Genomic DNA, 26,906 nt, shown 5'->3' on the forward strand with positions numbered 1-26,906 from the left:
CGACCGATATGGACGCCGTGACTCATGGTCTTTGGCGTTTCAGCGAGACGTTTAACTCGCGGGGTCAGTCCTTTAATGGGACTTTGTCGCGGCCGACCCAGCGCGGAGCTATGGCCTGCACGCGCTCGTAGGCTGAACTGGGGTGACCACCGGATCTCAACATCCAGCCCGTCGCCCAGTTCAGCTTTCTTGCTTGAAGATCTCACAGGAACACTGGAGAAAAAAAGCTGTCTAAAAAATCCTTTAAGAAAAAAATCTTGCCAGGACCTAAGATCCCAGCAAGGTATCTAGGTCCTTACTCCTAACTAGACAGAAAATAACTGATTTGCTGAGGCAGGGAGAGAGAGGATATACCCTCTGGGACTGCCCCTAGGGTGTGGCCAGAGCTTTTTAATTTCCTGTCTAGTCCTGCTCCTGTGGAGGCAACATAACCCGAAGGTGGTGTATCACCGAGGACTACGTCTGTCAATGAGCGCTAGAGAAATGAAGTTTTATTACTCAGATAGGTACATTATCTATATCAGTGATCATTAACTTGTGACCTGCCCGACTTTTTCTGCTCATCGGCTATTCTTATTGTTAGTTCATTTTATGTATGGCCCAATACAATTTTTTTCCTCCAATGTGGCCCAGGAAGGTCTAAAGGTTGGACACCCCTGATTTATATTGAAAATCCAATACATCAGAATGTACAGATCCAGACCAGAATAAACAAAACTGAATTTAATTTAATTCAAAATCACCCATTTTATTATTAAAGCACAGAAGCGAGGCCCCTCTATACCGCCACAGAAAATCTATAAGCTTCACCCTTCCAGTGAAAACTCCCACATGCCAGAGACACAATCCATCACTTTGATCCCACTATACACGATTACCTGCTGAAACTTTACCTGAGAGTTTGCCATGCTCATGGGGCTGGTGGGTGAAAACTGGCCACTAACACACCGGCTTGGCTCGCTGCCTGGCGTCAAGGTGAGAGGACTGACAGGAGTGTGCCTGCGTCTTGGGGAACTGCCAAGCGCAGCCGTTGGAAGAGAAGGGTTGCTAAGGGAGGCCAGGCGTAGAGACGGGTGAAGTGATGCATTCGATCGGCCAGATGTAGGACCATGGTTGTTTACAGAAGAGGCAAGTGAGGTGTTGTTCATTGTTCCTTGAATGTGTTGATTGCTCCGTGTGTTCTGCAAACCTGTCAAAAGGTATATTTGAAAAAAAAAAAAAAAAAGAAAGTGTGTGAAACCAATACAAAGTTTGCTTTTCTATTAAGGTAACACAGAAGAGAATGCTGGCATATCCTTAGATCACAGGCACAGAGCCAGGGTGAAGAAACTCAACACCTGAAAGGAGGATTAGTAATGAAAGCGCCGCAGTAATTGTTAATTCATCCAACTATTCCTTCACCCGTTTGAGGTTTTAAGAGCCCCTGCACCTGTTATAAGTCAATATAGGTCTATCTTAGAGTGATCTTACAGATTATTGCTGAAGTTTTATGTACCAATGAAATTCAGTAAACCAACCAAGTGATTTATCCCGGTCCCTCTGACTTTTCTACAGACAAACCCCTATTCACGGCCATATAATGGCAGCATTATCACAACTGCTTCATGGAACTTGAACTTGCATTTTTAAGTCAGAGAGTGGGATGTAGGGTACAAAGACCCAATTGAGAGGAAAAAAAAAAAAAAAATGAAGATTTCCATGTGCTTTTCTTCTTCTTATTTTTTCTGGCTCACCACTTATCCTAGTTTAGCACAGCCCTGGTACTTGCCAGTCTGTGTCACATGCACCGTATCTTATTAACTTTTCATTTTCAGCTGAGCTTAACAGTACCTGGAGGGAAGAAGTGGTTTTACTTTCTAGGAAAATTCACTAATGCAAAGCAAATTATCCAACAGCAATGTAGCAATCTTGTCTTGCGATTACCTAGCATTAGAATTATGCTACATCTGCTTATCTACTTTGTCTCCTTTCAAGTGACGTTTTATCCTTGTGCCAGTGCTATTTTGGGTTGTGTTTTCATCTTGCCTCCCGTTTTGCAGTTTTTGTCCATGGAGCAACTTACCATTTGGTTCCTATCTAGGGCTTCCCCCATGGGCCAAGCACATCGGAGGAGTCAGGTGATTTTAATATGCACAGGACTCTACATAAACTGTATATTTTCTATTTATTTAGAAAAATTATTAGTATTCCCTGTGACTCCTGGAAATAATTGTATTTCATCTATTTTATTGTAAATATTTATTACAGATGAACAATTCCAAGTCCTGAAGAAGCAGAACAAGACTACGAAACCCCTTAACATGGGTGCCAAGACAGTGTCTAAAAACGTGTTATGTACATACCTATATGGTCTGATATAGGCACGTTCGATGTATATATCAGAAAGCTTGGTTTTATAGAAGTGATGCATTTTATTGAGTCCCAGTTCACACTGGGGCAATGCAGGAAACCCTGTGAATCAGTGCAGGTTCCCCTATCGCACCTGAATCACACTGAGATTGGTTCGCAGATCGCAGTGCAAATTGTGAAATAGCGCAGGAATCGGATCGCATAGGTGTGATCATCCATGCAATCCAATTCCAGTGCGGACCAAAAAAAAGGGTCCTGCACTATTTTGGTGTGAATGCGATTCCAGCCATACAGTTTGTATGGCTGAAATCCCATAACACAGACATAGCATGTGATCTGCACAGCAATGCAGTGCAAATCACATGGGATGTCTGTTATTGCATATATATATATATATATATATATATATACATATATATACACACACACACACACACACACACACACACACGGATACACACTATATTATCAAAAGTATTGGGACACCTTCCTTTACACGCATATGAACTTTAATGGCATCCCAGTCTTAGTCCGTAGGGTTCAATATTGAGTTGGCCCACCCTTTGCAGCTATAACGGCTTCAACTCTTCTGGGAAGGCGGTCCACAAGGTTTAGGAGTGTGTCTATGGGAATGTTTGACCATTCTTCCAGAAGCACAGTTGTGAGGTCAGGCACTGATGTAGGAGAGAAGGCCTGGCTCATAGTCTCCGCTCTAATTCATCCCAAAGGTGTTCTATCAGGTTGAGGTCAGGACTCTGTGCAAGCCAGTCAAGTTCCTGCACCCCAAACTCACTCATACATGTCTTTATAGACCTTGCTTCGTGCACTGGTGCTCAGTCATGTTGGAACAGGAAGGGGCCAACCTCAAACGGTTTCCACAAAGTTGGGAGCATAAAATTGTCCAAAATGTCTTGGTATGCTGACGCCTTAAGAGTTCCCTTCACTGGAACTAAGGGGGACAGCCTTCCCAGAAGAGTTGAAGTGGTTATAGCTGCAAAGGGCAGGCAAACTCAACATTGAATCCTACGGTCTAAGACTGGGATGCCATTAAAGTGTGGGTGTAAAGGCAGGCGTATCAATGCATTTGGTAATAAAATATATATTCTATCACCACAGCTGCATAAGGTGCTCAGAGAGTTGGGGGAAAGATGCTGCAGCACACTGGTCTTCCCAGGGAATAGGTGGGTGTGTGGGCCCTCATGATCAGTTTTTAATAGGAAAGCAGGAACATCACAGATATCACACAAAGGAAGCAATACAAAGAGAACAGGATACTTTTTCATACAGGTACATGGTATAGCAGGAATATTAAATGTTCGGTTTACATATTCTTTAAAGCCTCTGGATATCCATCTATTGATATGTTGTTTGATCGAACTATGGGATGGTAGCATTTGAGGATGTTTATTTTGGGTGTGGAAACCTTGATTCCTTGATTGGAGGAACAGAGTGTGGACAGCAGTGTGTTATGGTTTCCTTCCTAGAAAACCCAACTGCTCCTCAGCCAGCAACTAGTGGCCAAACAACAAAAATCAAAAAATAAACATTAGAAAGCTAAACAGATGGAGGAGCAGGACAAACGTCCATAAAAAAGGGCCGCTTTTCAGTTGCCGACATCAATAGAACACTCAGAGGAGACCTGTGGTTGATCCCTACAGTTTGAGTTTGAATGGGACACAATGTGAGCTCCTACGTTTGACAAAACTTTATTTATAGGGGATCAGAGTTGGAATGGTATCATTTGAAAAAGTTACTGGGGTTAAATGAGTGCTGACATTCCTACATGTGACTGAGAGTAAACGGACGAGTTCCCCTGCAGTACACAGACAGAGCTCCACATTCTTTTGTATCCATATTCTGTTTCCTAGCTGTCTGTGTTGCCATTCTAATAAGGTATGCGTTTCATTGCATTGATCAATATAACCACTACTGGAGCAAATCCTCCAAAACCTTGTTTCATATTGCTTTTCAGAACACAAAACTGAGGCTACAAATCTTCATTGTCACTTCTTGTTGAGATCAAATGTACATTCTTATCACAGTCTGTGGGATGATAACAGTTGGTGTCATACGGTATAAAACAAAAGTGAGTACACCCCTCACATTTTAGTAAATATTTTATATCTTTTCATGCGACAACACTGAAGAAATGACACTTTGCTACAATGTGTGTAGTAGTGAGTGTACAGCTTGTATAACAGTGTAAATTTTCTGTCCCCTCAAAATAACTCAACACAGAGCCATTAATGTCTAAACCGCTGGCAACAAAAAAAAAAAAAAGAGTACACCCCTAAGTGAAAGTGTCCAACTTGGGCCCGAAGTGTCAATATTTTGTGTGGCCACCATTATTTTCCAGCAATGCCTAAGGCACCTTACACACAATACTCCTGTTAGAGCATCTACGTTTTCTGGCGTAATTGTAATGCGCGCATTTTCGCGAATTTGCGCAAATGCGCGTAATTGCGCGCAAATTTATTCTAGCGTTCTGGATATTCAATTGACATTTTGGGTCATTTTAGCGCATTCACGCGTTTTTGCGCGCATCAGGCGCAAATTACTGAACAAAAATGCAGATTTTTCTATTTTGTTCTTACTGAAGAAACGCGGCGCTCATTTACGCGGCTGTGTGCATAGGCACATTAAGAATGAATGGGCTCTATTTTAGCTCAGAAAAAAAAAACGCTGTACTGAGCATTTTCAAGCTGCAGTGTGCAAGAGGCCTTAAAGTGGTTGTAAACACCTCCACATAACTTTCGCACACAATTATCAGTGAATACAGTGCAAATCGCTGTGTGTAGATGTCACCATACCTCCTCCGTTTGCTTGTAATCTGTCCCATTCTATTTTCTGACATCTCCTGTGCATGCGCACCTTCTCCCCGATTTACAGCATACTCTTTGTGCCGTAAGTCTATTAAGTATGCAGTGTCTGTGGTTTCCTCTCTCTGTGGCATTGCGCTGAGATACTGTGACATAGTCCCACTCAGAAGTTCCTGATACCCATGTGACCTTAATCATCAAACAAGTCTGCTTTGATAGGCAGGACACCATAGCAATCCTGGAGCTAGAACGAGGCTTGGCTAAGAAAGCATTGTGCATGTGCGAGATTACAGCTAGGCATAGAAGAAAGGGCGGAAAGATATTACAATGCAGACTCTGAAAACCATACTTAAAATGGAGCTGGCTTATCCCAGGAAGCACATATTTTAAAACTGCAGGGAACAAAATAAGAAATTAGTGAATGGGGGTTCTTATAATGCAGAATATGTTGTAATAATTTATTATACTGTTTTTTTATTGTTAAAAAAACAGCATCTGAGGGGCAGAGTTTATTTACGCTTAAACCCTCTTGGGCATGGAGTTCACCAGAGCTTCACAGGTTGCCAATGGAGTCCTCTTCCACTCCTCCATGACGACATAACAGAGCTGGTGGATGTTAGAGACCTTGTGCTCCTCCACCTCCTGTTTGAGGATACCCCACAGATGCTCAATAGGGTTTAGGTCTGGAGACATGCTTGGCCAGTCCATCACCTTTACCCTCAGCTTCTTTAGCAAGGCAGTGGTCATCTTGGAGGTGTGTTTGGGGGTCATTATGTTGGAATACTGCCCTCCGGCCCAGACTCAGAAGGGAGGGGATAATGCTCTGCTTCAGTATGTCACAGTACATGTTGGTATTCATGGTTCCCTCAATGAGCTGTAGCTCCCCGGTGCAGGCAGCAGTCATGCAGCCCGAGACCATGACACTCCCAACACCAGGCTTGACTGTAGGCAAGACACACTTGTCTTTGTACTCCTCACCTGGTTGCTGCCACACAAGCTTGACACCATCTGAGCCAAATAAGTTTATCTTATTATCTTATCTCAGCTGTAGCATAATTCTAATGCAGTGTGCAGCATATGGTCTGAGCACTGACAGGCTGACCCCCCCACCCCTTCAACCTCTGCAGCAATGCTGGAAGCACTCATACGTATATATTTCCCAAAGACAACCTCTGGATAGGACACTGAGCACGTGCACTCAACTTATTTGGTCAACCATGGCGAGGCCTTTTCTGAGTGGAACCTGCTCTGGTAAACCCCTGTATGGTCTTGGCCACCGTGCTGCAGCTCAGTTTCAGGGTCTGGCCAATCTTCTTACAGCCTAGGCCATCTTTATGTAGCGCAACAAATCTTTTTTTTAAATCCTCAGAGAGTTCTTTGCCATAAGGTGCCATGTTGAACTTTCAGTGACCAGTATGAGAGTAAGAGCGATAACACCATATTTACCATACCTGCTCCCCATTCACACCTGAGACGTTGTAACACTAACGAGTCACATGACACCGGGGAGGGAAAATGGCTAATTGGGCCCAATTTGGGCATTTTTACTTAGGGGTGTACTCACTTTTGTTGCCAGTGGTTTAGATATTAATGGCTATGTGCTGAGTTATTTTGAGGGGACAGCAAATTTACACTGTTTTACAAGCTGTACACTCACTACTTTACATTGTAGCAAAATGTCATTTTTTTCAGTGTTTCAGTGTTATTTACAAAAAATGTGAGGGGTGTACTCACTTTTGTGTGATACTGTAGATCTCAAAATTCACATTCCACTAATAACACTTATGAATGTTGCGTTCTGCAAGCTGTGGTTGTAACTTGTTACTCAAAATATGACAAAAGTACCATGGTTGAACAGTGGTGCTTTTTAAGTGGGGTTCTGTGAATGGAAAACTACAAGGTCCCTCAGTCTTTGCGGCTGTCGGCTTGTAGTTTTCAATTAATTACCACGGTGCTGTGGAGCACTGTAATAGTTCATTCTCTCTTCCTGTCAGAATGTATATGCTTGCCCATATAGGATGTACGGGCACACAGATACACTGATAGATCTGCAGGAGACCTGCATGGCACCAGCGTTCTGCTGGTGCAATGCTTTAGAGCAGGGGTCTCCAAACTATGGCACTCCAGTTGTTCAGGAACTACAATTCCCATCATGTCTAGTCATATCTGTGAATGTCTTGAGTTTTACAATGCCTCATGGGACGTATAGTTCCGCAACAGCTAGAGGGCCGTAGGATGAAGATCCCTGCTTTAGAGGCCCCAGAAAACAAAAAATAATAAATGCACTTTTTTTTTTTACCTGCAAAAAAACGTGTATTTATTATTTTTTGTTAAAAGGTGAACTTTTTCTTTAATTAGCAGAACATAAATGGATTAGAACTTTTATCAGGATATTGGTGTCCCTGTTGATCAAATTCCCCCTGTGTGGTCACCTAGGTAGGAAGTGAGAAAAAATATAAGAGCAGCAATATAATCCAAACAGGGGTACACACTTTTTCCTATGCTTTACAAAATCAAAGAAAAAAATGATATTGTGTGTAAATGTTGGTTGGGCTTTATGTGCACAGAGCCTTATTTTCTCATGAACGGTTTTACCACCCAAAGTATAACATGTTATCACCTTCCCCACTCTCCTAAACAGACAACTTGCTAAAACGCACTGTTATCACCACCATAAAGTTAGCAGTATTTTAAGTAGTGATAACGTGATAATCTTTGTTAGTTGACTTTTACTTTCTAAAAGTCAACTATAGGTAAAGAGAAAAAAAAAAAGCAGCAAAATAAAGTGCATTCATTAAAGCGGAGCTAAAGTAATAGAAACAGATAGTCAGGTAAACCTTGTAAAAACCTTCATTTCTAGGGTCCATTCATTCTGGGTGCTTGACTGAGTGCCCTGTGCAGGTCCATGTTTTCCCGGCATGGGGATTCACAGTTGTTGCATGCATCCCCATGCCGGCAGTCAACAGAAGTTTACTAGGACATGTGGCTGCATGGAAAGAGCCCATGTGTCCCAATATGACACGTGGGTGCGTGCAGGTCCCAGAATTTACTGTGAGAGTTCAAGGGCCGGGGGCCTGCACTCGCACATAATATAACACAGCGGCTCTGTCCATGCAGCCACAGCACAGGTATGCACTTAAAACCTTTTCAACCCTGTGCTGGGAAAACACCGACCTGCTGGGGCACTCAGTCAAGCACCCCGTGCAAATGGACCCTTATGGTCTTGCCTCCACTTTCCGGTTACAGCAGTTATACTACAATTTACACTGTATTGAAACAAACCTCTCTTCTTCAGCACTACAATTCTGTGTTAGTGTGGTTGTAATGAGGGGTTGCAGCCAATATTCATTTATGTCAGAATACAGCACTACAGCAGGACGACTGGAAGTAAATTTCCACTAATAGAGAAAATGTATTTTAAAGACACGTTGTCCTTTTTAGGCATCATTCACACGGGGCATACTATACCATATGCCTGTTGTGGAATTTTCCTCAGGTACATGCAGGGCTTTGTGTACAAGCACATGGATGCACAGGCATCCCCATTGCTATATTTTGGAATGCAGCAACATCTGTGTGGGTTCGTGTGCATGTACCTATAAATCACAGGGTACTTCTTCCTGCAGCATTCTGTGGATGTTTAAATTTAGCACGGCTGTACGTAGCTCCACCCACACAGCCATGTCATCCATTCACACAGTAGACAGACTACAAATTAGGGATCGACCGATTATTGGCACCACTGATATCGGTGGCCGATATGCACTTTCCCCGATATATCAGAATCGGCCCCTGAGGTTACCGATATTTAGGGAAAGTTCTGTAGCTAGAGGCATCACCCCGGTACCGGCGTCCATAGCCAACGGTCAGCTGTCTCAGAAGCCGCTCAGCTGTCATTACAAGGAGCAGGGGGGGGGGGGGGGGCGTCTCCCCGCTCCCGCCACCTTCCGCGGCTCACCCGTCCCACCGGGAGACCCGGGCATCCTACCTTCACGGCCGCAAAGAGAAGACCTGATCAAAGCGGCATTCGGCTCTGATCGGGTCTCCATGTAAAAAACCGGGAAGTGATGTCATTAAATCACTTCCGAGTACTCGGCGCCAAATTAAAAAAACTGACAGCATTCAAAACAGCCAAACTTAACGTTTTGAATGCTTTTCAGTGCCGAGGAGGGGTGACCCCCAGATCCCTCCACTAGGAGTACCTGTGAAGAAAAAAAAAAACATTTTTTATATATATATGTTTATCTGCAGATACCGATATCCAATGACCAAAATATCGGTATCAGCATTAAAAAAAACGATATTGGTCGATCACTATTACAAATCCCATCTGCCACCGCGCCAGCACAGGTGTGGAGACATCAATGTACTTGTAGTGGGTTTACATGCAATAAGTCCACACCTCCATACGGATCACAGTTGCAATGCTCTGCAGGCTTTCAATGCACACATTTAACAAACGCACTTTTTTTAAATTCTATTATGGTGGTGCACTTATAACATTTTTGCAAGAGGTGGACTAAACACCAGGCATATCCAGAAGAAAAAACACAGTTAAAAATTGTGTCAGGACAGGACAATAACGACAAAAAGTGTGATATTTCAACTGGGTTTAAATATAGCCAATCTCTGTGTTAATGCATTCAGCATATTTGATTCATAAAGCAAAAAAATCGAAATATCTTCTTTTTTTTTTTTATTAGCCTAATAAGTTCCAAGTCAGGTAGCCTTATAGTTCTATTTAAAAACTGTCTGTACATCACTGACCTGGAGAGTTACTGATGCCCAGGTGAGTCATAGCAGCAGGCAGCCCACTCGTGCTGTTTTCCGTGCCTATGCCCGCATATGCAGTGTCATCTGGGTCCAGGGGAGTGGGCAATGGAGAGGGGAAATGGAGGTTTGTAAGGTCTGGCAGTGAACCACCTGTGTTTAGATTCCCCTGGAAATGCGAGAGGCCTGCGTTCTGATCAGAAGATGGAAAAACTCTGTAGATAAAAAAAAAGAGGCGATACAAAATCCTCAATTCTACTCGTCATACTAGCAATACCGATATAAAAATTGGTTACAGTAGGAAAACGGTTTAAATTCTACGTTATCCCTATTAAAGTGGAAGTCCAGGCTATTACCAACTAACTGGCAGTATGGTGCAGCTAGCAGTGATATGAGTTCAGTTTAGCTTATTTCAGCAATCATTTTGATATTCAAGTAGACATCCAGCTATTACTAAGCTTCAACCTGCTTCCACCACCTTATAAATCCTATTCTAACTACCCTGTTAAAAAAAAAAAAAAAAAAAAAAAAAAAAAGGAGGAGGAGGAGATGCTTATACCCTATACTCAGAGCTCTCCCGCGTCCAGTCGCGCGATCTCCCCAGCGGTGGCTTCAGGGGAGAGGAGAAAGTGCAGTCAATGGATGGAATGCTGGGCAGGAACATTACCCTTAGGCTTACTATGGGGCATCCTTTGTCGACTGTCCCTCCTTTACCCTGAAGCCGCTACTGGGAGCTGATCATGCATTGTGAGCAGGCGTAGGCTTAAGCCCCGTACACACGTACCGATTGTCGGCCGTAAATATTCGGCCGACGACCGATCGGCCGATTGTAGGCTTGTTAGCAGGATGCTTCCGACAGCCGACAGCGCATTTTCGGCCGAACAGAATCTGTCATGCAGGCATTACCATTTTTGTTGGCCAACAACAGAACGGCCGATTGTTCGCCAGTCAGTACAGATTTCGGCCGACAGACAGCAGATTAGCAAGACTGGGCATGCTCAGAAAAGAAAAAAGACAAGGAAAGTTAACCATCACATGACATCACTTCTGCAGTCGGCTGTTGGCCGACAAAATTCGTGTGCAGTCTTTTGCAGTTTTCAACAGACACGACAGCCCTGGACAAAAGACGGCCGATCGTTCGGCCGACGATCAGTACGTGTGTATGGGGCTTTAGTTAGTAATAGCTGGACTTTTACTTTAATATCAATATGATTGCTGAATAAAGATAAACTAAACTCATACCACTATTGCTCACTCATTCCACTTATAAAATCACACTAAATACTACAGAAGGAGGCAGCACTCCAGATATAGGTAGGAAAGGAGAGGTAGATATATTATTATAGAAAACGTGAATTATTGAGGCACCTGGGCAAAGAACAGAGAAAGGGAAGCCGCACTCAGCCACAAACTTGGAAATTTTTCGTCTGATCCCTTGTGGCAATTACAGCATAACTTAATGTAATTTAAAAAGTAGCAGGTAGGTATTTATAGAAGAGGCTCCGTATGTCTATTCTGGCCTTAATGAGATTCTAAATACTCAAGGATTTTTACATTAATGCATTCTCTGTATTAAAGTGATTCTAAAGTCCCCCCCCTTCTCTTACCGGAGCCTGATACGATCCAGCAATGAGCATGAGCCCAGTGGCTCTAGCCGCTGTCTCTCTCCTCATTGGAGAGACTGATAGCAGCAGGAGCCATTGGCTCCAGCCGCTGTCAATCAAATCCAGTGACATGGGAGCAGGAGGTGGGTCAGAATCCCGTTATCTGTGTCAAGAGACACAGAAGCGGGATTCTGGAGCATGCCCGCATAGGTGCCCCCATGGAAAGTGGCTTTCCGTGGGGGTACCCGATGAAGGGGAGGAACCAGGACCGCCGGCAGGGCACCCCTGAAGAGGAGGATCGGAGTTGTTCTGTGCAAAACCCTTGCACAGAGCAGGTAAGTAATTTTTAAGGTAAAAAATAAATAAATAAAAAAAAATTGTGTGTCCAGAATCCCCCTCCTCATACTTCCCTGAGCCCAACTTAGATCCAGCGCCGTACATGAGTGGGGCAGCTCTCCCTTCTCACTAGGCAGAATAATAGCACCACTTGCTGCTGTCAACCAAATCTTGTGATGAGAGTGTGGGGGCGGGGAAAAGTCCCATTGTTTGTGTCTATGGACACAGACAGCCGGGCTCAGGAGCGAGCCCACACGAGTTACCTTGGTAGGTATTCGGAAGGTTGGAAGAGCTGGGAGCGTCAGCAGGGGACCCCAGAAGAGGAGAATTGGGGCTGCTCTATGCAAAACCAATAGACAGGGCAGGTAAGTAAAAAAAAAAAATGGATTTTTGTAAAATCTTACCGTAAAATCCTTTTCTCTTAGCTCATTGACAGACGTAGTCCTCGGTGATACACCACCTTCGGGTTATGTTGCCTCCACAGGAGCAGGACTAGACAGGAAATTAAAAAGCTCTGGCCACACCCTAGGGGCAGTCCCAGAGGGTATATCCTCTCTCTCTCTGCCTCAGCAAATCAGTTATGTGAAAAAGCAGTCTTTAGAGATTTTAACCCAACCCAACTCAAAAACAGAGGGGCGGGGACTACGTCTGTCAATGAGCTAAGAGAAAAGGATTTTACGGTAAGATTTTACAAAAATCCATTTTTCTCTAGCGCTCATTGACAGACGTAGTCCTCGGTGATACACCACCTTCGGGACGTCCCAGAGCAGTATCACAAATGAGGGGTGGGAAAATGGAAATCAAATCCCAATCTAGAAGGCCCAACCGGTGCCAACTAGAAGTTTACAATGCTCATCCTTAATGATGAGACTCAACAAAAAAGAGAAATTTTTTTTTTTTTTTTCAAACAGAAAAAAACCCTCGAGGTAGACCACCGGTCTCCTCAAATTGCGGCCTGCAAAACCTTGCGGCCAAATGAGGCATCCGCCGATGCCGTCACATCAATTTTATAGAATTTTGTAAAGGTATGTACCGACGACCAGGTGGCCGCCTTACATACCTGGACCACTGACGCCTGATGGCGAAAGGCCCAGGAAGTACTGAGCGCTCGAGTGGAGTGCGCCCTAACAGGGAACGGAGGACTCTGATCCTTAATAGAATAAGCCTGTACCACCGTTTGTCTAATACATTTGGCAATGGTCGCGGCAGATGCAGGCAAACCCTTTCTGGGGCCATCCGTGATCACAAAAAGTGAATCCGTCTTACGGAATGATTCCGTAGCTTTCAGGTATACCCTGATTGCCCGAACCACATCTAAGGAATGCAACGCCTGTTCCCGATGATGCTTGGGCTGAGGACACAAGGAAGGTAGTACAATATCTTCATTCAGATGAAAATCTGAAACCACCTTAGGAAGAAAAGATGGCTTAGGATGAAGTACTACCTTATCCCTATGAATCACTAGGTATGGGGACTGGCATGATAATGCAGCCAGTTCTGACACCCTGCGAGCAGAAGTGATAGCCACCAAGAAGGCCACCTTCTGGGATAAAGTAAGCAAGGGAATCTCCCTGATGTTTTCAAAGGGAGGTTTCTGTAGAACCGACAAAACCAAATTAAGATCCCAGGGCGGTAAGGGCGCGCGGACTGGAGGAGCCAGGTGCCGCACCCCCTGGATGAAATTCCGCACCAAGGACTTGGTAGCTAAAGGTTTCTGAAAGAAGATTGCTAATGCTGAAACTTGACCCTTGATGGTGCTCAAGGCTAGCTTCTGCTCAACCCCTTGTTGCAAAAAGGCCAATATTCGAGTCACCGAATAGGTACGTGGAGGAAATCCTAAAGATTCGCACCACGCAATATAAGTCTTCCATGTGTGATAATAGACCTTGCTGGAAGTCGCTTTCCTTGCTTTAATAAGGGTAGGAATGACTGAAGTAGACAAACCTCTGTCCTTCAGTACTTGGGTCTCAATGGCCAGGCCATTAAACCCAGCGACTGTAAAGCATGATGGTAAATTGGTCCTTGAGACCACAGACACTCCCTGAGACGAAGTTCCCACGGAACGTCTGCGACTAGCATGTCCAAGTCGGCCAGGCCGGCTTGAGGAGGCCAGCCTAGAATTTCTAGGACCACTGGCGCTGATAGAATCTGAACCAGGCGTCCCTAGAGGTATCTGGCCCCGACCATCCGAGAAAGTCTGGTCGTTTTCTGTTCCCACACATTTATCAGATACCTGATTGTTATCAGGAAGGGTGATCTTTTCTGGTTGAACCTCAGGGACCGAAGTCACCCGACTAGAGGCTACTTGGCCTATCTGGTCAACCAGATCCGATTCCTGTGAGGTATAGGGACTAATCTTAGGAAAAGGTAAAGGAAAAGATCTATTCAGGGAACGGTAACTACCGCTTCCTGTAGTACTTAAATGTTGGAAGGGAAGAATCGCACCGGTAGTAGTGGTTGAAGCTCGATCTAATGTCCTGAATACCGGTGAAAACGTCCCCCCACCCTGAAACCGGGTGGGGGCGCACCTTCAGGCTGTGTACTCCTTTGCTTCGGGTTTGGCTGGGTTGGTCCTCTGCTTGTCCGACCAGCCCTTCTTGAACCCTCCTGGAGGAGTCTTGCCTTTCCCGCTAGTACCAGCCGGGCGCCCTTTATGGGCGGTAAAGAAAGGTCCTCGCTTGTTGCGAGGTCCCTTAGCTTTAGCAGCCTGTGGCAAAAAAGTGCTCTTGCCCCCAGTGGCATCCTTGATGATTTCATCTAGGTTGGCCCCAAATAGACGATTCCCCTGAAAAGGGAGATTTGTCAAGGTCTTTTTGGAACCTAGGTCAGCTGACCAGCATTTTAACCACAGCACACGTCTGAGGATCACCACTGACATAGTAATAAGGGAGTAGTGTCCAAGGCTGCGTCACAGATAAACTGTAGCCCTTGTATAATCTGTTCCATCAAATCAGATGTCTCCTGGGGAATATCTTTTCCCCTAAGGTCTTGGCGTACCATTTTCGCCCATTCCGTAAGTGTCTGGGAAACTAGACCAATAACAATTACTGGTCTAAATGCTGACCCTATCAGAGAGAAGATGGTGCGGGACTCTGCTTCCATCTTTCGATCCACCGGATCCTTAAAGGACGAAGTGTCCTCCACTGGGATAACCGTGGCTTTATTCAGCCTGGAAATAGGTGGATCCACCACTGGTGGTACCGTCCATTTCTTAATGATGGATTCCTCAAACGGATAGCGTCTAGCAATACGCTTGGAAATAGTAAAGGTACGTTTAGAATGCTCCCATTCTCCTTTAATCTGATTACCGAAACATTTGGGTACAGGAAAAACCTTCACCGTTTTGATGGGCTTATTAGTACCAAAAGGAATCTCTGTTTCAGTTGCCTCTGCCGGTAAAGCCTCAAGTTTTAAGGTTTCCTGCACTGCCACAACTAGTGCGTCCACCAATGCTTCTTCCTGAATTATAGCAGGAGAAGAAGCGTCCTCCTCACTGTCTGAGGGGGCTTTACCTGGGATAACAGCCTTTGCAGAGGAACCTGCAACTGCAGTGACCATCTCTGAATCAGAGTCAGAGGTGTCAGATAGTATAGGGGTAGGCGGGGGTCGCTTCCTTGACCCCCGTCCCTGACAGGCCGCCTCCACCCGAGCCACCATAGACTCCAAAATTGCTGTAAATGACTCTACACTCTGTGCACCGGCGGGTCCCGTGGCCCCCTCGAGGGAAACAGGTGGGGGAATATGTGTGGCAGGGTCCATGATAATTCCAGTCACTTCCTGGATAATATAATTCAAAAATAAAAAACTTTTTTTTTTTTTTTTTTCCAGACCCCCAGCACCACAAAAAGCCCCTTAGTGTTACCTGCTAGGGATCCCTATCGAGAGAGAGAGAGAGAGATAGACCCCCAGGCTCACCACTTGATGCTCAGAGTTTAACTGCAACAGGTTACAGCGCTGTCTTGACAAACAGGAAGTCTTTTGGCTGGCTGCCCAGGAAGAAAGGAGGCGGCTCCGCCCCTCTGCACGCCTTCCGGCGCCTCCCCTAGCTCCACGAGGTGTTTGGATCACCTCAAACATGGCCGCCCCCATGCTGGAGACACGAGGCTACGCCAAAATGGCGGCTCGTGCGATCCAGCAAAAAAAAAAAAATGGCGGCGGCCTGTACTGAATAGCGGTGTGCTGCAGGGCACACAACACTCTCTCTGCATGGGGATTTGGCGTGGTTGGCGGTACCGGCCCTGGCGGACCACATGGCCATTCGGGAGGCCTGCTAATAGCTGGAGATCTGATTAGGAAGGCAGTCTACATGTCCGTGGCTTCTGACTGGTAGGTAGCTTATTCTTATCACCGTAAGATTCCCAGAATGCCACAGATTATAATCTTTTTAACATGTATACAATTAGATTGTTAGCTCCCAAACCAAGCCTCCTGGCTTTTTGCACATAAAATCACACTCAAAGTAGGAGGATCTGTGTCATTTATAGGATAGAGAGGGACTCTATCTTACCATACAGAGAGGGGCCCGCGTTCACCACAAGACCCGTCAGGGGAAAAGGGGGAACATACTACTCACCATACCGGAACCAGGCGGGCACCAACTCCTGACAGTACCCCTCTCCACCGGGGCGGGAGGGCTGTCGACCAATACGGACGCCGTGACTCATGGTCTTTGGCGTTTCAGCGAGACGTTTAACTCGCGGGGTCAGTCCTTTAATGGGACTTTGTCGCGGCCGACCCAGCGCAGAGCTATGGCCTGCACGCGCTCGTAGGCTGAACTGGGGTGACCACCGGATCTCAACATCCAGCCCGTCGCCCAGTTCAGCTTTCTTGCTTGAAGATCTCACAGGAACACTGGAGAAAAAAAGCTGTCTAAAAAATCCTTTAAGAAAAAAATCTTGCCAGGACCTAAGATCCCAGCAAGGTATCTAGGTCCTTACTCCTAACTAGACAGAAAATAACTGATTTGCTGAGGCAGAGAGAGAGAGGATATACCCTCTGGGACTGCCCCTAGGGTGTGGCCAGAGCTTTTTAATTTCCTGTCTAGTCCTGCTCCTGTGGAGGCAACATAACCCGAAGGTGGTGTATCACCGAGGACTACGTCTGTCAATGAGCGCTAGAGAAATGTGAATGTTTAAAATCACTTTAAATCTCTTTCCCTGCCTTTTTTTTTTTTTTAAATATTGGCAGCCACGCATGGGCAGCTCAATGTACAATCCCGGCATCTGTGAAATATAAGTGCCAGGTGTTGGGACACATTAACTCTCATACATGTTAAGCAGGAGTTACATCATCCTGGGGGGGGGGGGCAATCAAAATAGCTGAAAATTCTTGATTATGGAAGAAGCCAGGGAAAAGATGGACGTGTCAGCAATGGAACGTTGCGTTGGAGTGCTGACATCACATCAATTGTGGAGGGCATTTTGCAAAGTAAGCATGGCATGGATAGATCATTTAGTTTAACTTTAAAGCCTTTAAAGTTTACTTTTAAAAAAAATTCAATACAAGGGATATTACTTACCTCCAATGTGATGGGTCCCGTATACTGCAAGGTTCTGGTTTAGCAGAAATCTTCCTCCTCTGTTAACCCCAAACACCCGTTACTATAAACTTACAATGCCGAGGTAGTTCATAGAACTAAGGGGGCCGTGATAGGTACTCATCAAGAATATAAACTATAGCCACCCTATCGCCCACCTCCTCCATTAACAAAGGCAATATTACAGCTTCTATGAATGAAACAGAATCTATGAAAGCAGAAGGCGGACGTTTCTATCTTTTGCCTTTCCTCTATTCATAGATAATTCTTAAAAAATGTAGTACAGCTCCTATTATTGGAGGATATGGATGCAAAGGACGGGTATAGTCGGGCACTTTGTTATACCATGAATTTTTATTCTAAAGTTTTCTTTATAGATCTTGATGTCAAATTGCAATGACTTCTATCCCAGAAATACAAATCAGTTTATCTGCCCATCCCTACTTTCTGCGCTTGCTTAAAGGAAACCCTGCCATGTGAGAAATATATAGGCTGCCATTGCCGACATCTCATTTTTAAAATGTTCATTATCTGGCTATAATGCGGATGCCTCAGCTTCAACACTGTCAGAAACACAGCAATTAAATAAATAAGGAATAACAGCCCACCTAATTTGTTGCATACATTACACAGAATTCTCATATTATATATAGATACATGTGAGCATCGCACAAAGAGAAGCCAAACGTTCTACAAAAAAAAAGGAGACTGCAATACATACTTGATTCCAGGAACTTCACAAGACCGGGGACGAGATGCCATAGACTGGACCTATACATAGCACACAATAGAAAATAATTCAGCTTACAGGCAGCATCCAGCAAAGTTTCCAAATGGATAAAACATTACACCAGATCTATGGATAAAACATTACACCACATCTGTAGTAGTTACATTTTTTAACTCTGATAACGGACTTGTCCAGATGGATAGTTAAAGAGTACTAGGAAATAAACATAACTTTATAAATCCCTATAGTGCAGGCTGCATGACCAAAATCCTATTATTAATAAGGCATTATTTACAGTGGAGTCCCGATTGTCCTAGAAATAAAAATGTCCCATCTCCTACATCTCAAGAAGAAAGGACATTCTGGAAGCCAGTGAGGAGCATGTTATAGACAGAGAAAACTACTGGTTTACAGGAAGCATGGAGGCAGCCATCCCTATCCAACTGAAACAACCATTCCTAAACAAGGATGAGGACCTTAACCCTTCTGCTGCCTAAGTTATGCCAGAACAGAAATATTTACAACTGGCCAGCTTAGTAGTCCACATTTACACCTACAAATGGGCCCAACACCGATTACATTTGAGAACCTTAACAGGGGTTCCTATCAGCTAGCTGCGGAAGGCAGCCCCAAGCCTTAGGGGGCTGCAGACTCCTGCAGCTAATTGTGGCCGATTGCATGTATTCGCTCATTCAGCAATCAGTCCTGGACACAGACAGCCTACGTTCAGGACCGATCACTTACAGGTGATCACTCTACGAGTGATTACATGACAGCGGCTGCGATAAGCTGCAAAAGCAGTTTTTTCTTTTTGAATGAGGCCGTATTTTCAGCTAATCGGCAGGAACCCTGTTAAGGGTCTTGCAGGTAATCGGTGCCTGCCCATTCGCAAGTGTTAAAGCGAAACTTGATAATAACTTGATTAAAATCATGTTCTATGGCAAGGAACATACATTCCACATTCATGTCTAGGTTACCAAAATTAGTGTGTGCTGTAAATTGCCTCCAGCATTGTTCCTGTTTCTTCTTGTAGGAGACTGCTATTTTACTTAAGCCCAGAGCCCCTGAGCAGCAGTAGATCTTTAGGCTGTCAGCAGATCGGCCTCTAGTGGCTCTGATTTTCAGCACAATGCCAAAAATGGAGAGCAACTGAGCATGTGCAGAGCTCACTTTAAAGTGGCTAAAGCTTTACTTCCTGGTATTCCAGTTTCTGCTTTAAGCGCACGATCACTTCATCAGACATAAATAGTAGCATTGTCCCCCTAGCTCTGCTGAATGAATAGCTATAAATCAGTAGCTGTCAAACTGCTAGTCGTAGTTTTTCCATTTAAATGTCACACACACTCCCCCTGCCTCCAACACTACCCTCTGCCACCCTGTGTCCCTTCCTGCTAGTGATCAGCCCTGCTTTACGCCCCTTTTTATTAAATTACTGTATTTAAAATGACATTATTTCAAATCCATGCATTGTAAGGTGTATGTGTTTTATTTATCGCAACACACACCAATGAAATGCACGCAAGTTGCTTATTTGCAGTTTTATGTACCTTAGGTTTTCACCATTTTGCAAAAAGACACAGTTTAAATAGTACAAATATTTTTGTTACTTAATAACTAAATACAGATTTAAAGTTTACATTTAACCCTGGTTCATGCCAAATCAGACATTGAAATCATGCAAATTCACTTGAAATCTAATGATTTCGAAGCTGCATGTCAGTGTGACTACAGGTGCGACTAGGCTGACATCTGTGCGACCAAGCACAGATGTCTATGCAAGTTGCACCCTTAAATCGCCAAAAGAATTGTAGGAACTTTCAAATCATCGTGGCACTGCAAAGTTGGGGTCCCACAGATTTGAACAGTTCCATTGCCGACAACAGGGTGCGACTTGTCATGCGATTTGGACTTGTCAAATCGTATGACAAGTCGCACCGGTGTGAACAGGGGCTTAGTATTAATTTTGTAAGTTATCTTGTGTTTGTGTGCACTTATAATATTGTTAATGTATTTCTATAGAAAAACTGGATTTTTGTACTTACCGTAAAATCCATTTCTCTGAGTTCATTGACTGACACAGCACTCCATATATTATAACTACTGGGTTATATTGCCTCCTCCAGCTGTAGGACTAGGCAGAACAAAAAACACCTGGCTACGCCCATGGGCCGTCCTCAGCTTGGTATATAACCCCCCCTCCCCCTCTTCTCTAGGTAATCAGTTTAGTAGCAAGCAGTATTAGAAGTATCAGAACTCCATAGAGGGGTGGGTGCTGTGTCCATCGAACTCAGAGAAATTGATTTTATAGTAAGCATAAAAAAAAAAAAAAAAAAAAAAAAAAAAAAAAAAAGATTTTTGTCTTACCGTAAAATCCTTCTCTGAGGTTCACTGATGGACACAGCTCCATATCTTCTTAGACCCTTGGGCTTATGCTGCTCTCTCATCAGGAGTAGGACTAGGCGGAAATAAATTTGTCTACGCCCCTGAGGCAGTCCCAGAGGGTATACCCTCACTTCCTGCTATGGGACTTCAGTTTGTAAGAAGCAGTGTCAGTAGAATAAATAACTCAACCCAACAGAGGGGCGGGTGCTGCGTCCATGAGTGAATCTCAGAGAAAAGGATTTTACGGTAAGCTAAAAATCTTTCGTTCACTGACAGACACAGCTCCATATCTTCTTAGACCCTTGGGACATCCCAAAGCAGTGTCAATATGAGGGGTGGGAAAAACACAGCAATAGATATAATTCCCAACAAGGCTAAACATAGCCAACCAGGTAAACCAGGAGCTCACCACCAGGAAAAAATACCAGGAGCCTGTGTACCTGCAGCCTGCAAAACTTTGTGACGAACGCAGCATCCGAAGATGCAAGTACAACCTTATAAAACTTTGTTAATGTGTGTATAAACGACCACGTAGCCGCCTTGCACACCTGAACCACTGACGCCTGATGGCAGATGGCCCAGGAGGCACTAAGCGCCCTTGTAGAATGTGCCTTGAAAGGGAAAGGAGGAACCTGACCCTTAATAGAATAGGCCTGCACCACCGTCCGTCTGAACCAAGTAAGGTAACCGACCGGACAATGCAGCCAAATCCGACACCCTACACGCAGAAGTAAAAGCCACCAAAAAGACCACCTTCTGTGACAGTGAGCAGAGAAAGTTCCTGAATATTTTCTAAAGGAGGCTTTTGAAGTACCGACAGTACCAAATTGAGATCCCACGGAGGTACCAGTGACCTCACCAGAGGAGCCAGATGGCAAACCCCCTGCACTTAAGTGTGATCCAAGGAATTTGCAGCAAACGGAATTTGAAAAAATATGGCCAAGGCGGAAACCTGGCCCTTGATGGTGCCCAAAGCCAAACGTTGATCTACACCAAGTTGTAGAAACTCCAGCAGGTGAGACACCGAAAAGGAACGGGGAGAAACCCGACTCACACCAAGTATACCCTACAAACTCTATGATAAACCTTCCTGGAAGTAGATTTCCTAGCTTTCAACAGCGTCGGAATCCCCGTCTCCAACGGCCCTCTGTCCTTCAACACCTGGCTTTTAATAGCCATGCTGTTAAAGCCAGCGACCGTAAAGCAGGATGGAAGATCGTTCCTTGAGATAGAAGATCCGCAATGAGAGGAAATTTCCAAGGAGCGTCGGCTACCAGCCTTACAAGGCCAGCATACCAAGACCGGTGATGCCAGTCTGGTGCCACCAGAATGATGGGAATCCCTTCCACCTCGATTCTGCATAGCAGTCTCAACACAAGTTGTATTGGAGGAAAAGCGTAAATTAGACGATACTGACCCCAAAGGGCCACCAGGGCATCTGCAGTGTCGGCCAGAGGATACCGAGACCTTGACACAAACCTCTGCACCTTCCTGTTGGAACGTGAGGCCAACAGGTTCACATCGGGAGTCCCCCCACTGGAGACACAGTTGATGAAACACCTCGGGATGAAGAGACTATTCTCCCTGATCCAATGTCTGACGACTGAGGTAGTCCATCTGCCAATTCTTTACCCCCGGAATGTGCACGGCAGAGAGGGCTGGAACATATCATACTGCCCACCGTAGGATGCTGGCTACTTCCCGGGCCACCAGGGCACTTCTTGTGCCTCCTTGGATGAGTGACATATGCCACAGCCGTGGCATTGTCCAATATGTTCCCCTACCAGGCACCCCTGCAGGCAAACCGTCCACTGAGATAGACGGAGCTTGATCGCCCGAACCTCCAGGATGTTTGATCACCAGACTGTACTCTTCCGGAGTCCAAACTCCTTGAGCCAAGTAACCGCCCAAGACACCTCCCCACCCGGACAGGCTGGCTTACGTGGAAACCACTGTCCAATACAGGGGGAGAAAGGACTTTTCCTGCCGAAACGCTGAAGAGCGCTTCGGGAGGGAAATCGGGGACCCTCTCGTATCACAGCTCAACAAGATCAAATTGTCTAGTGACTGTGGATCCTTGTTCCATTTCGCAAGAATCTCCCTTTGTAGAGGTCTGGAAAGGGAACTGAGCAAACAGTACCGCTTTAAAGGTGGAAACCATCAGGCCCAGCACTTGCATGCAAGTCCTAAGAGACGACCGACGGTTGGACAACAGGAGCTGAATCGCTTCCTGCAACTGCAGAAGTTTCACTGGGCAGAAAAAACTGAACTACTACAGCAGGAAGTGAGGGTATACCCCCTGGGACTGCCTCAGGGGCGTAGCAGCATAACCCCAAAGGTCTAAGAAGATATGGAGCTGTGTCTGTCAGTGAACGAAAGAGAAATCCCATTTCCTCTTTCATTCATTGACGGACACAGCACTCCATAAATCATAACTACTGGGACGTCCAAAAGCAGCGCCAAAAAGAAAATGAGGAGTGGGGAAAATAACCCAAGGCTAAACATAAGAGCCCTTAACAAGGACACAGGAGTCTTAACTGGGTCACAGGAGCCCCGTCAGAAAAAGTTTAAAGAAAAACACCCCTCAAGAGGGAACAGCCCCTCAAACAGCAGCCTGAAAAACTCTGCGACCAAAAGAAGCATCCGCAAATGCCAAAGTATCTACCTTATAGAACTTTGTGAAGGTATGCACAGACTACCAAGTGGCCGCCTTGCAAACTTGCGATATTGATGCCTGATGCCATAAGGCCCAAGAAGCACTCAGTACCTGAGAAGAATGCGCCGTGACAGAGAAAGGCGGAACGTGACCCTTTATGGTATGGAATAGGTCTGAGTCATCGTCTGTCTGATTCATCTGGAGATGGCAGCCAAAGAAGCAGCCCTTTTCATGGTCCTCCGTAAACACAAAAAGAGAGTCTGACCTCTGAAAGAACTCAGTAGCTGCCAGATACACCCGAATCGCACAAACCACATTCAAGGTATGCAAAGCAAATTCCTTGGGATGAGCCGGCTTGAGACACAAGGCAGGCAATACAATGTCCTCATTCAAATAAGTCAGACAACTTTGGGCAGGAATAATGGACACTTTATCCCTATGGATCACTAAAATAGGGACTGCGACAGGATAATGACACCGATTCCGATAACGTGTGGACCGAAGTAATAGCCACCAAGAATGTCACCTTCTGGGATAACAGACAAGGGAATCTCCTGAATATTCTCAAATGGAGGTTTCTGGAGAACCAAAAGTACTAAATTTAAATTCCACAGCGGCTTAAGAGACCGTACCGGTGGAGCAACATGCCGAACCCCCTGAATGAAGGTACGAACTAAAGAGTGCGTGGCTAGGGGTCGCTGAAAGAAGATTGCCAGGGCAGACACCTGGCCCTTGATGGTACTGGTACTCAAGGCCAACTTCTGATTAACTCAGTTGAAGAAAGGTCAATATCCGAGCCAAAGAAAAGGATCGAGGATGAGGGCCAATCCACTCACACGAAAGAAATGTACGCTTTCCACGTACGATGGTATATCTTGCTGGAAGGCGACTTCCTCGCCTTCACCATAGTAGGGATTACTGATCCAGACAGACCTCTATCCCTCAATACCTGGCTTTCGATAGTTAAGCCATTAAAACCAGCGACTGTAAATCAGCCCTTGGGACAACTGGTCTTCTCTGAGAGGAAGCCCCCAAGGGACATTTATGGCCACCAGACTGGTTGAAAGATCCTAGCCCTTGATTTCTTGCAGGAATTGCGGAAGAAGCCTGAGTCGAGGATGGGGATGGCCTTACCATGGCCCTTGGACACCGGCGGCGTCTGCCAGAGGAACCTGCAATCTCACCACAAACCTTGGTATCCTCCTGTGGAGCTGAACCTGCTAAAGGAGCTGCATGTAGAACTGTGTAAACAGAACTGTCTTGAAAATGGATACCACCAGACTCAGAACCTGTATGCAAAATGGGAGAGATAACCATCTGTGTGACAGCAGCCGGTGAATCGTGGCCTGTGGTTCCTGAAGTTTGTGCAGAGGAAGGGCCACCCTGGTAAGAATTAGAACCAGACCTAGGTAAATCAATTCCCTGGACAGGGATAGGGGGGGGTCTAAGGTAGTTCAGACATCACCTGAACCTTTGCAGGAATTCAATCCGCACAAGGAGACTCAGGACCTAAAAAAGGCTGAAAAAGGACAAGCTTTGTCCCCTGTCTGGGTACCCCCAAAATAATCATTTTGTGAAGGAGGTCCACGAGGCCGGAAACCAGCAAAGATGTCCACCCACCTCAATAATGGGTGAGGGCAGACCTTCATGCTGTAGGGGTACTTTCTGAGGGTCCGGAAAAGCTAGCTCTAGGCTACCAGACCAAGGATGCTTGGAAGCTCCCGGGGAAAATGTGAAAGATCTATTTCCCTTATTCTCTGTCACAGAGGCACAAAATAATTTTCTATGTGCTGAGAAGGAGAGCACCGTATGCGCCTAATCACCACTGCTGAAAGTTTGGACAGCACAGGGGCTGTAACCAAAGCTGCATCACAAATAAACTGCAGCCCATGGACTAACTGGTCCGCTAAATCAACATAAGCAGTGGGGACCTGCTCACCCCCCAGGCCCTGGCGGAAAAGCTTGCCCCATTCAGTTAGGGTCTGAGACACCAGGGCTGAGGCAAAGAATGTTGAACCAGCCATAGTAAACATGCTGAGTGCCACATAAGAAATAAAAACAAAGAAAAATAGGTGCGCTAACTAAAATGGGAATAAAAGGACTGCTGCAACAAAATAAACCCTGAACACTGGGTGCAAAAAAAATGTGTATAAGAAATAAGTGAGCTGTCAAAAAAATGAAGCTAAAGTCTTCATTTTGTGTGAACAAAAACAAAGTGGCTACATAACCGAAAACATTCAAAAACAAGTAACACAAGATAATGCTGCATGTCGCAGCCTCCGCTTTCCTGTCAACTGGGTCCTTAAAGCGGTTGTGTAAAAAAAAAAAAAAACAACCCTGCAGGACAATGGCATAATGTGCTAGTATGTATAGCATACTAGCACATTATGAAATACTTACCTTAGAACGAAGCCCCCACCCGGTTGCCCAGACACTGTTGAGGGAGCTGACCTGTTCCCTTGGCGCCTCTTCCGGGTTCGGCGGCTCCGGGCTGTGAGTGGCCGAAGCCATGATGACGTCACTCCCACGCATGCATGTGGGAGTTCACTTTCTGGCAAGGAGCTCTGAAGGTCCGGCAAGATACAGCGGACCTTCACAGCGCATGTGCCGCAGGTGTCAGCGGCTGCATGCAGGGTGAATATCTCCTAGGGTGAATATCTCCTAAACCGTGCCCTGGGACCCTCTACTTTGAAGTTTGTCATCATTTACTTTGATGCAAGTGAACCCTGCTTACTTTGTATAATTATCGCTGATGAGCCATTGAAAGTCATGCCTAGCCATTTGTTCAAAACAGAGTTTGTGATTGGGGATATCCACTGATAGTGGTGGTGTTAGATGGAATACAGGCTCATATGATCCCTGTAATTTGGGATCCACTGTGTGAGGTAAGCAGCCAACTTGTCTTTAAGGAGCACCTTTAAGCACTTTGGAAAGTGATTGCACACCAAGCACCTTGTTTCGCCGTATTAATTACAAATGGACTATTGTTGCACTTTACAATTTTTGGAATAAGGACTCATGTTGTGTGAATTAATTTTATATGTTTTTCAACACTTTATTATTTGCACAGTTTTTCATTTAGGTGATATATGTATACAAGGTGATTATTTTTACACGTTTATTTAATCACCTCGAGGGACAGCACACTATTGTTTGTATAAGAGCTGACTTTGATTGACAGCAGCAGGAGCAAATGGTGCCACTGCTGTGTCTTAGCCAATGAGGAGGGAAGTCCCGGACATCGCTGGCTAGAGATGGGGCTCAGGTATTAGGGGGGCTTGCTGCACACAAAAGGTTTTTTATATTATTGCATAAAATGCATTAAGGTAAAAAACATTCTGACTTTACAACCACTTTAAATATAGCGTGCAGGGCCTGGTAGAGAAAGGGTTAATACCATTTGTCATCCACATGTAAAACCGTTTTAAAATACCCTTGTTGCTAATGTCAATATTTAAAGCCAAAGCATAACCTATAAAAAAACCTCTCCTTTTACCTGTACCACCGAAAGCGGCTCCAGTGCTGAGCAATCTTCAGCTGAATTTCAAATGGAGGCATCCATGAGTGTTGATCTCCTGTGTCCCCCCCCACAGCTCTCACTAGTTCATATCTCTGGTCTCCATCTATGCAGAATGCAGCAGTAACATGGGGGTCAGAGGGAGGAGCCAAGCAGAGTTGCGGGGGGACCCAGGAGATTTAAACCCAGAAGTATTGTAGCAAACAC

General features: G+C 45.2%; 1 protein-coding gene across 2 annotated transcripts in view; it reads right to left on the reverse strand.

Moving 5' to 3' along the window:
* CRTC3 (CREB regulated transcription coactivator 3) overlaps positions 1 to 26,906 on the reverse strand; it is a 309,654-nt gene that overhangs the window by 21,964 nt on the left and 260,784 nt on the right. For both annotated transcript variants that reach the window (XM_082253380.1, XM_082253379.1), the window contains 3 exons: positions 18,136 to 18,185; positions 9,936 to 10,153; positions 894 to 1,189 (listed from right to left, as the gene is read on the reverse strand). In XM_082253380.1, the coding sequence (XP_082109506.1) occupies positions 894 to 1,189; positions 9,936 to 10,153; positions 18,136 to 18,185 (564 nt within the window). The remainder of the gene's footprint in view (positions 1 to 893; positions 1,190 to 9,935; positions 10,154 to 18,135; positions 18,186 to 26,906) is intronic.

Source organism: Pelophylax lessonae (genome assembly GCF_965119305.1).
Source record: "Pelophylax lessonae genome assembly, chromosome: 4".
Classification (NCBI taxonomy): domain Eukaryota; kingdom Metazoa; phylum Chordata; class Amphibia; order Anura; family Ranidae; genus Pelophylax; species Pelophylax lessonae.